General features: G+C 33.0%; 4 protein-coding genes across 4 annotated transcripts; 1 reads left to right on the top strand and 3 right to left on the bottom strand.

Moving 5' to 3' along the window:
- Nucleotides 1-928: 928 nt before the first annotated feature.
- MONOS_318 (UV excision repair protein RAD23) lies at nucleotides 929-2,890 on the bottom strand. The gene is made up of 4 exons (XM_067873161.1): nucleotides 2,873-2,890; nucleotides 2,583-2,783; nucleotides 2,455-2,490; nucleotides 929-2,393 (listed from the first exon to the last, which is right to left on the bottom strand). The coding sequence occupies exons 2-4, from the start codon at nucleotides 2,763-2,765 to the stop codon at nucleotides 1,248-1,250; spliced, it is 1,365 nt and encodes a 454-aa protein (XP_067724364.1). The 5' UTR covers nucleotides 2,766-2,783; nucleotides 2,873-2,890; the 3' UTR covers nucleotides 929-1,247.
- A 28-nt stretch (nucleotides 2,891-2,918) lies between these two features.
- MONOS_319 (phosphatidate phosphatase) lies at nucleotides 2,919-4,534 on the bottom strand (the record flags this gene model as incomplete). Its single annotated transcript, XM_067873172.1, has 3 exons — nucleotides 2,919-3,805; nucleotides 3,872-4,395; nucleotides 4,453-4,534. The coding sequence occupies 3 exons, from the start codon at nucleotides 4,532-4,534 to the stop codon at nucleotides 3,209-3,211; spliced, it is 1,203 nt and encodes a 400-aa protein (XP_067724363.1). The 3' UTR covers nucleotides 2,919-3,208.
- Nucleotides 4,535-4,611: 77 nt separating this feature from the next.
- On the bottom strand, nucleotides 4,612-8,216 carry MONOS_320 (uncharacterized protein; the record flags this gene model as incomplete). The annotated part of the gene is made up of 12 exons (XM_067873184.1): nucleotides 4,612-5,281; nucleotides 5,578-5,695; nucleotides 6,071-6,264; nucleotides 6,484-6,810; nucleotides 6,958-7,093; nucleotides 7,204-7,287; nucleotides 7,368-7,475; nucleotides 7,539-7,618; nucleotides 7,682-7,910; nucleotides 7,967-8,045; nucleotides 8,098-8,123; nucleotides 8,196-8,216. 12 exons carry the CDS (start codon nucleotides 8,214-8,216, stop codon nucleotides 4,908-4,910), a joined length of 1,776 nt encoding a protein of 591 aa, XP_067724362.1. The 3' UTR covers nucleotides 4,612-4,907.
- Nucleotides 8,217-8,335: 119 nt separating this feature from the next.
- MONOS_321 (Histone H2B) lies at nucleotides 8,336-8,854 on the top strand. Its single transcript, XM_067873194.1, has one exon. The coding sequence runs from the start codon at nucleotides 8,373-8,375 to the stop codon at nucleotides 8,742-8,744; it is 372 nt and encodes a 123-aa protein (XP_067724361.1). The 5' UTR covers nucleotides 8,336-8,372; the 3' UTR covers nucleotides 8,745-8,854.
- The last annotated feature ends 1,777 nt before the right edge of the window (nucleotides 8,855-10,631 follow it).

Genomic DNA, 10,631 nt, shown 5'->3' with positions numbered 1-10,631 from the left:
CATTTTTTGTATTTATCCATTTATTTTTCATCACTTATAATCATTTGTCCAAAAATGTTAAATCTCATTCAATAAATTTTTTGGGAGATTTTTTCAAAAAGAATCGATTTTTTGTTCGTGAATTGCATTTATCAATAACTTAAAAATGTGTTTATTTGAGTCTATTTAATATTAAGAATTGATAAAAATTGTTTTTGTCGTTGAAGAAAATGTATTTGTAAAAAAAAATACTAAAGAGCAAAAATACACACAATATTTATTGATTGACGGATTGATTTTTATTTTTTTCTGTGTGTGTTGAGCGACATTGTTTATATTCACAAACAGATTTGATAACAATAAGTGGTGTTAAACCAGATGTGATTATATACAGTTAGGACTATTTTTCCAAATCGTAATATTAACCAAACAAATATAAATTGCTGAGTTAAAACGTAAATATCATTTGGACACGATATATTCCATTAAGATTTAAAAGGAAAAAAATGTTGTACACACGGTAAATGCACATGTGTTGGATTATATCACACTGAAACAAAAACAAACGAATTGAAATCACTTTTTGTGAAAAAACAAAAAAATAAAATCTTTCTATAGAAAATAATTATCTAATTCGTGATTATTTTAATTTTTGATACTTGGAATTCATGTGATATTTATTGCTTTTTTGTGAGAAAAGTGACTGAAAAATGATTTGTTTATGAAAATCAAGTTGCAAACAAAAGAGACTTTTTGAATAAGATATCAATCGTTCAAAAAAAATTTTTTTTTTAAAATTAATAATTATTATTTATATTTTTGGAATTATTCATTTTTTGGAATTATCTACATATTTTTTGTAACAAAAAAATTTGAAGATTTATCATGATTTCAATAAGAATTTACCAAATATTCTCATTGTAACATATTTTTGATAAAAACTTCTAATTATATAACTTCATATTTTCTAAAAGAAATTAATAAATAATTGTTTTGATTTATATAGAGTGTATTGCCACAACAATTACACAAAAAAAATACATATTCAAAAACAAATAAAAGAGATCAATCAACTTACAGTTTATCAAATAATGCGTCTATCTCTTTTCCTTTCCAAATTATGAAATTGATTTTTATATTTGAAATGTTTCATTTTAAAAATGGGAAAGATAAAAAATGAGCAACAAAAAGATAAATCAAAGAAAATAAAAAAATAACATTTTGAAAAAAGTCATAAAAATCTGCCAAATTTGGATAAATTTCCGCATTTAAGAGTCAAACAAAAAGTTGATTGCTCCTTCAACGCTCTTCTGACAAGCAAAATATGCCTCAAGTGCTTGCTGATCAGAAGCTCCAGTCACTTCTTTGATGTGTTCAATGCTTGTTTTATCCTCTTGTGAGATGGCCACGGCAATTCCCTCTGACGTCCGATGCATAACAGCACCTGAGTCTCCAAACAATCTAATGCCTTCTCCAGGCATTCCTTCGCCAGCACCAGCCCCTGCTCCACCCATTCCGCCCATTCCACCCATCCCGCCAAAGCCACCCATTCCTCCAAGCTGCCCACTGGCTGCTTCCTGCGCCATTATCATTTCCAGCATTCCCCTTTCCACACCCATCAGAACTGCAGTGAATCCGATGGGATCTTGCTGAGCCTCCACAGCCAATTGCGGATTTTGCTGCGACAGCATTTGAATTACTTGGGACAAAGCAGCAGGGTTCTGTCTAATCATCGCCTGAAGTTGTGGCAGCTGAGGAGACGCCCTCAATTGCTCCAAAGCACTTCCAGATCCGCCTGTGGTTCCAGTTCCAGCTCCTACTCCTGCTCCAACACCAGAACTTGGAGGAGCGGTGAAGCCTCCGGCGCCACCCGCTCCTAATCCAGGAAGAGCTCCCAACTGAGGCATTGGAGGTGCTTGCCCTAATCCTCTTGCCATTCCACCTGCAAGAGGCATTCCAGATGCTATTCCAGCCAAATCTTCAGGAATACCACTCATCAGATATTCAGCTGCCACGCTAACCTCTCCAAAAGCAGCTCTCAACGCCCTGCGCGATTCTTCTCTGTCAAAGCCCATTGACACAAGCTCTTCAATTTTATTATCATCAACATCAGGAATTCCACTTTGTTGAGTTGTTCCTGTAGTTCCAGATTGAGGTGTAGCAGATGAAACTGATGCTGACGCTGAAGGAGCAGAACTTTGAAGAGAACTAGAAGCCGGAATTACTGAAGAAGTGGTGGGTGCAGATTGTGTTGCTGTTGGTTGTGCTGATATTGGTTGTGCTGAAGATGGTTGAGAAGCTGGTTGAGCTGCAGACGGAGTAGATGAGGGTGCAGAGGATGAAGCTGTTTCTGTTGTTGTACTGGGCTGGGGTGCTGTGGGTTGTGATGTGGGAGCAGACGGTTTGGCTGCAATCTGCATAAATAATTAAAGCGAAAGTAATGCTAATTGAAAGCAAAAATATTAAAAACCAAACCTTTTTTACAAAGAAAATGATCATAGATCCATCATTCTGTATTCGTCAATCGGACAAAATAAAATTATTCATAAATATCGTATTAAAAGAAAATATTCTAATAAAAATAAGAATAAATTGCTTCAAACTATTCCCAATTCGGACAAAGTTTGAGAATCTTGCATCACTCTCCCGTTGTAGACTAAGTTCTGAGAAGCAACAGGAAATGTATGCTCTGCTTCAACTTTTTGTTTTAATGTTAAAACACTGTCCGTTGGTTGAATTTCAACAGGATAAAGTTTTGATGTCAAAGTTTTCAATGTCACTTTCATTGAGACAAATATTTAAATCTATCTTTCCATAAGCAGTTATAAAATTATAACAATATTCATAAAATTTATTCATGAAACTTTTAAAGAATAATAATTGCTTTTCAAACATATTCTTTTCCCAGTGAGATTGATCAAGACCCCATTTCAAGGAAATACAAAAAAATTTGGTGTTTGTGTTGATTACAAAAAAAGAGTAATATCGAAAACAACATAACGTCATAAAAAAATAATCATCAGATAAAAAACGAAAGACATTGAAACAATACATAATCCTTTAATAAAAATCTTTAATTTGGATATCAATTCGATGCTTTCATCAAATTATTTTCACAGAAACTAACTTGAAACATAATAAATTCCAAAGAAAAAAATAACACAAACGTTACATATTAATGATGTGAATATCTTCTAATATATCTGTATTTATCAATTTTATTTTTTGTTCATTCTTTTTTTCCTCTCCTCATCTTCAAAGTCTCCTGAATCAGAAAATCTTTCTCGAATTGTTTTTCTTTTGTCCATATCAAAGGAAAGCACATCACTCCACTGACAAGACCAAGAATCCATCCAAAAATAGCATCCGAAGGATGGTGCCAATGGTCACTAACCCTAGAGGCAGCAATCCAGAGAGACAAAAGAATCGGAATCAGCGACAGCAGCGTTCCAATCACATACACACACAGCGGAGTTATCAATGGAGCAAAATCTAACTCTTCATAAGATCCATTAGAAGAAGATGAGGAATATGCATCGAAGGAGTAACTCTGGTTTATTGAAGACGGGGTTGTATCATCAACGGATACAAAAGTTGTACCTTTTGCTGCATTCACTGGATTTGACGAAACATCCACAGAAATAACATTAGAATCATTCTTTGTGATAGGAGGTTGATGATATGTGTTTTGAGATTCATTTTGTCCAACACTAACATCAACAGCTGTGGTCATTGGAGCGGATGATGAATGAACTTGCTCTTCTTCAAGCACTTGATTTATTGAATACGAAGGAATATGATTCGAAGGATCAAGCAGAGGTTGATTCTTACAAATTTTCAAGATTGAAACATAAAAGACAATAAAAAAAAAATACTTAAAAGAATAGTAAACCCTTTTCCTTTTCTCATTTTTAAGTTTCTTACAATATAGCATCGAACGTATAAAACACAATACAGTGCAATACCACGCTGCAAATCCTGAAGTCGATGAATGCCCACTGGGAAATGATAATCGACCTTCATGAATATCTTTTTCTTTTCCAGTACATGGATAATCAGCAGTAGTTTCTATCCCGTATTCTGATATCTGTTTTGAAACCATGTTTCTGTATTCAGTTACATTAATTTTGCAACGCTCAAGAAAATCTGGCCTGAGGCGCCCAACACTATATTTGAGTAAAACAGTTATTGATTGATCAATTCCAAATCCAAATATAAATGCTACGATGCATATCCAGAAAGAAGCTATTTTGCTACGCGAAGTTAAAGCAAATGCAATCATGTACACAATAGATACTACACTTGTGAAAATAATTAAATGAGTAAATGTGACAGTTTCCTTTGTATTAAAATGCTTTGCAATTTCAAGTGATTTTGGAGAAAAAGATTGATGTGCAGGTTTTATGCAATATGCAACTGGAAATTATTGCAAATGAAATGAATTATATAAATAAAGATTCCAAAATCTCAAACCACATCCAAGCCATGTCAGCAAAGAAAAAACAAGAAAAGCAGCTTCACACAAAAAACTTTTTAGTGATTTGCGTGTAAACATTGAATTATGAACGGAAAACCCGTTGAAAATTTCTGTGAATTATTAAACCTTAATAAATTGAAATTCGTGCGAATATTTTTTACAATGTTTCATTTCATTGCATTGCAACTATTTTTCAAACAATAAACTTAAATGTTGAAGTGATTTAAAAGACGAAACAGTTTTGATGTATTAACGATGCAAAACTCAAAAGGATAAATTAAAAAAAGTAAAAACTAGACAAATAAAGAACGAAATTGAAGTGAAAATATCATACAAATAAATAAAAGCAATGAATAAGCATTAGCCAGAAAAACATAACGATTTTAACACTCAAGTTCTTATTTGTAATTCTATAATGGAATATTAACTTTCAATCTTTTCTGAAATTTCATTATTGATCATAAGAAATATTATCATTAACAGCACCATAACTTTGATTGTCCTTTCTCTCACTTCCTCCAACATCTGCATTCATATCCATACTTTTATTCTCGTCCACTTCTCCTCCTTCTCTTTCTTCTCCTTTCTTCACATTATCAGCATTCCTTTTCTCATATCCCATTTTCCCAACATTTGCTTCTCCATCGTTATCCTTCCGCCTGTATGCTCCTTTCCGATTGAATGAGCCACTCCCTCCATTTCCAGAAGCGTGCCACTGCTGAAGCCAGGATTTCTCTTCTTTTTGCTGCTCCAGCGCCATCTCCGCCCGCTCCCGCGCAAACAGCGACTCAAACAGATCCTTTTCGCTTTTGCCAGAAATGTTGGCTTGATAGATAAAAATAAAGAAAGAAAGAAAGAAAGAAAGAAAAAAAAAACAGAAATGAGGAAAAATAATTGATAAAGAATATGTGCAAATAAAATAGAATAAAACAGTGAAACGAACAATGCATAGAAATATGAAACTTTTCAAAATGAAAAATGCAAAATGCAAAAACAAAACAAGACAAGACAAAACAACAACAAAAATAAAAAGTCAATTCAAAATTTCCATTTATTTTTAAAACCAAAATAACTCACAACTCACAAAACTCACAAAACGTATATCCGCTCATTCAACATACTCAATCCAGAAGTCAAAAGAGTCACATTTGGAAATGTCTTGTCATTCAGAATGTCCAACACCCTCGACCGAGACAGAAGAAGCTCCATCGTCCGCCTCCTTGCCTCAGCTGATGAGAACTGGATGTGGTTGTATTTAAAAAAAAAATTTCAAACACATTTAAATTAGAATATTAAAAAATGATCAAGAACAAACAAAAGAGCAAAATCATCATCGCTCCAAACGGAGACATAAAACAACATATAATCTTTTTATTTCCTCTCTCTTTCTTTTTCATCAATTCCTTCACGGTTATTCTTTCTAAAATGTATCAACATTAACTTCTCATGCATACATGCTCTCTCTCTCTCTCTCTTTCTCTCTCTTTCTCTCTTTCTCTCTTTCTCTTTCTCTTTCTCTCTTTCTCTCTCTCTCTCTTTCTTTCTCTTTCTATTTCTATCTCACTCACTCATTTACTAACTCATTCACCACCTTCACCCATCCACACAACACACCTCCGTTGCCTGTGCGTGTGCCATCTCCTTCTGCGTGTCTTTGATGCACTGCTGCAAAAACTGCTGCAGCTCTGTCCGCTCAGCAAGCGTCCGGAGATGCGCATTCCGAATGACCTTCGTGTTCTTCTTTTCGGCTGCGATCATCGCCCGCAGACGCTCGTTGTGGCGCTTCAGATGAGTGATCAGCGCTTCGGCTGTGGAATTGAAAGATAGAAGAAGAGATAGAGAGAAAAAAGAGAGAAAGAGAGAAAGAGAGAAAGAGAGAAAGAGAGAAAGAGAGAAAGAGAGAAAGAGAGAAAGAGAGAAAGAGAGAAAGAGAGAAAGAGAGAAAGAGAAAGAGAAAACAAATGAAATGACATCATTTTTTTTGTTATTTCCCAGTTAATTGCAATTCAACTTCAAAAAGCACATACGATCTTCTTCCTCAGCCCTAAAAGTCTGCTCAGCGAAGTCTCCCGTCTGAGAGAAGGAGAGCTGTGGGAGTGTGATGCGATCACTCGACTGACTCATCGAAGCAGAACCAGAAACAGAGCCAGAAACAGAAGCAGCAGTAGAGCCGAACGAACGAGCAGTCATTGAGCCGCGCTTGCTTCCGATGCTGGCGCTGCGTCTGCTTTTTGCTGTCCTCTCGCGCGTGGTCTGCCAGCCCTCGTTGTGTCCTCTTTGACTTCTGCTTGTCAGTGTGGAGGGAGAGGAGGGTGCATATGAGCCACGCAAGTTCGAAGGACGAGGACGAGTGGCTTTATCATATATATATATAAGAGAGAGAGAAAGTGAGAAGAACAGAATAATGAAAATAAAAGAAAATGTAATAGAACAAGAGAAAATGAACGAGCAAATAACGTTTTTGTGAGTCATAGTTAAATAATCAAATAAAAAAGTCATACTTTGAGAAATGGATGAAGTGAAAGATCTTGTGATGATTGGATCGAAGCTATCGCTTCTAACAGCTGGGGGAGAAGAAGATTCAGCAGGGCGCAATTGATCGAGTTGATCTTGAAGGAGCTTGTTTTCTTTTTTCACCTGCACATCAAAAATTAATTGATAAAATTCAAAAATATTGTTAAAAAATGAAATAAATAAATTTGATCTTTTTTTCAAAAAGAAGATTTTCCTCAACAAAAGATACAAACAGAAAATATTTTCTTTGTAAGACTTTCACATTCAGCTTGAGATGATTGCAATTCAACTCGGACCATTTTTAGTTCTTTCTCCATCTTTAAAAGACATTTCACATTTGAATATATAATGATAAATGAATGAAATAAAATAAATAACAATGAATATTTTCGCAAACGAGATCATTAAGCCGATCAAGCCTAATAGCTTCACCTCGCATTAGATCTAATTCTTTCGAAGCTTCTTTAAATTTCTTCATCCAATACATTGCATCAAATTCAGGTTCCTTCAGTAAATAATCAAAAGTTTAAAATGTAAAAAACTCAAAATTCTATTCAAAAAATCTAACCTTTTTTTTAAGCTCATCTATTTCACGTTCTGCCTCGCTAATTCTATCCTTAAATTGACGAGCAAGTTGCTTTTCACTTTCTGAAAGAAATATTGATCATCAATCAATACAATAACAATAGGCCAAAATAAAAAAAAAAAAACCTTTTGCAGCCTCAAAACACTGATCTTGAACCAATTCAATAGATTCTTGAATTTGTTGAGTTAATGTTGATAAATGATTTAATTTTTCGATTTCACGAGTATTTGGACTTATTCGTCCAGGAATTGGAGCAGAAGGATCGACTGGCTCGCTAATGCGAATTATTTCACCAGGGTTTTCAAGAGAAGGTATTGATTTATCTGGTGAAGATGGCTTTGGGCGAATGGAGTCCTTAAACAAAACCAATAAAAAGTCGAGATAATCAACCCAATTAATAATATATATACTTGTTTCCATGTTAAATCAATAATTGGAGGAGGATGTGGTTGTTTTAGTAATAATTTATCATTTGGCGCAAGTGGAGTACTTCAAATAAATAATTATTAATAAATAAACTCAAAACAAAATTTCTTCACACTATCCCAAAGGTGGTCCGGAAACGGACTAAATGTGATTAATAATTAAAAATATTGAGTATTGAATATTAGAAAATAGCTCACAAAATGAAAAACAAACTATTGTCCGTTGAGTTGCCATTTTTATTTATGGGTGATTGTTCAATGATCATCTTCCCACTATTTCTATTTTAATTTTGTGCACAAATCATTTCAATTTTGATCAATATATTATATATAAAGATAATTATCTTCATGATTCCACAAATACATTTGAAATATTTATTAAACTATTATAATGTCTCAAGTTAACACTGAAACAAAACCAGTTCCAAAAGTTGATAAAGCCGCAAAAGTTGCTGGAGATAAGAAAGAGAGAAAGAAGAAGCGTCATGAGACCTATTCCAGCTACATTTACCGTGTGTTGAAGTCTGTTCACCCAGAAACTGGAATCTCAAATCGCGCCATGGCAATCATGAACTCATTCATCAACGATATCTTTGAAAGAATCGCAACTGAAGCATCTCGTCTTGCTCGTTACAACAACCGTCACACTCTCACATCTCGGGAGATCCAAACAGCTGTTCGTCTTCTTCTTCCTGGTGAACTTGCTAAGCATGCAGTTTCTGAAGGAACAAAATCTGTGACAAAATACATGTCAAACGCATAAAAATCTTTTATATCATTTCTGAAATATCTTTCTTATTTTAAAGTATTTTATGATTGTGTTTGTTAACACGAATTCTTTAATAAAGATTTGCTTTTTTTTACGCAAAAAAACTATTATTTAAAAACTTAAAACGAATAAGTTGATTGATCGATGACCCATCAGTTATCTTATTTTGTAAAAGCCAATTTCAAATTGAAAACGTGATAAGTTGAATAAAAACAGTTGTTGAAAATTTCAATGTATTTTTGTGGCAAGTGGATACATGTAGCATGGCTAACATTGATGTGTGTGAATTGTGGAAATACATTGGGATTAAAAATTCTTCTGTCATTTTCACATACCATAAATGGAGTTGTGCATTGTGTAATTTACCTTATTCTTCTCACGTTACTCACATTATCATATTCATTTGTTATATTTGCGAGTCCTGGATTTTTAATGAACTTTTGTCCTTCTAACTTGGAAAATGGAAATTCATTGAAATTTTGTGCTTATTGCCATCAAATGAAAGTTCCTCGTTCTCATCACTGTTCTAGATGCAAGAAATGCATTCTAAGAATGGATCATCATTGCAAATGGCTCGATACTTGCATTGGAGCAGGAAATCACAAGGCATTTATTCTCTTATTGTTTTATTGCTTGTTTGTGTGTGCTGAAAGCGTTCTCGTAAATGTGCAGTGGTTTTTTCAATTGTTGAACTTAAAATCTGCATGTTTACAAAAAAAATTGACGATAATTATGTTTGTGGTTCAAATTGTTGGGGCATTATTTGACACTGGATTGTGTTGTGTAATTTTTGTCATTTGCTTGCCTGCATTTGTTCATCAACTTAGAGTTATTACAACAAATATGACATCAGTTGAATTAATAAATCCACTTGCATATATAGATATTTCAACTAGATTTCTTATCCGTCACAAGCATAAATATGACAAAGGAAACAGATTGGCAAATGTCAAATGCTTTTTAGGGGAAAGTCCACTTTTGTGGTTTTTCCCAACAATAAATCCTAGATTGCAACAAGTTGAATATTGGCTTTTATGCGAAGGAATTATCATAAATGATAAACAAGCTTCACCCAACCAGCAAAATGACGATATAAATTCAACTTTGTGTGCTACACAAAATAGTATATCAAATGTATTCAATAGCAATCAAATATTCGATACAGTTTGAGAACTAAGAAATTTTCAAATTCAAAGATGTATGGACCGCTGGTAATAGAAAGTTGTTTTTCGAGCAATCATTCAATGATTGATTTTCATAGATTCTAAAAAAATAAATGTTTTGGAATTTATTATTATTATTTTGAGTTTTCTATAATTATTTTCTTTTTCTTTCTTTCTTTCTTTTTATTTTTCACATTTTAAATTTTGCGTCTAATTTTAGTGCATCAAAATTTTTAAAGTCATTTCAATTTTTATTGATCTTTATTTTTTTATTTTTGTAATAAATCTATTTGTTCGTTTTTGTTTTTGTTTTTGTTTTAATGAGTTTGCTTCTTCTATTTTTTCGTTCAAATTTAGTGATTCTAATATCTGCAAATAATTTGTTTCCGAATTTTTTTGGGAGAGACAAATTAACTTTTTTTATCTTTCACCAAATTTTTATTTGATTTTGTAGTTTTTCGTTGATGTGAAATTCATTTCCTTTTTTCTTTTTTGAAATTAACATTTTTATCTGTTTTTATTATATTTCTTTAAATTTAAAAGTTTCCTACTTTTAATAACAATGGGTATTGATTGTTTACATTATTATTGAGTTTTAAAAGAAAAATCTTTCACATCCTCATCAATTTTACTTTTTATTTTTAATGAATCTTTGTTTTCAAAAAGGAAAATTTTTATATTCGAGAAATTATTATTTTCACATAAGAGGATGAATGTA

This window comes from Monocercomonoides exilis, assembly GCF_001643675.1.
Source record: "Monocercomonoides exilis strain PA203 chromosome Unknown scaffold33-1116896, whole genome shotgun sequence".
Taxonomy (NCBI): domain Eukaryota; phylum Preaxostyla; order Oxymonadida; family Polymastigidae; genus Monocercomonoides; species Monocercomonoides exilis.
Note: the sequence above shows the minus strand (reverse complement) of the source record. Positions and strands in the feature narration are given on the sequence as shown.

Excerpts from the sequence above, each read along its gene's own strand:
- MONOS_321 (XM_067873194.1), top strand. The coding sequence starts at position 8,373 with ATGTCTCAAGTTAACACTGAAACAAAACCAGTTCCAAAAGTTGATAAA.
- MONOS_318 (XM_067873161.1), bottom strand. The coding sequence starts at position 2,765 with ATGAAAGTGACATTGAAAACTTTGACATCAAAACTTTATCCTGTTGAA. Across the intron at positions 2,491-2,582 it reads CTTTGTCCGAATTGGGAATA|AATGATGGATCTATGATCAT; the intron begins GTTTGAAGCAAT and ends TGACGAATACAG. Across the intron at positions 2,394-2,454 it reads TCATTTTCTTTGTAAAAAAG|ATTGCAGCCAAACCGTCTGC; the intron begins GTTTGGTTTTTA and ends TTATTTATGCAG.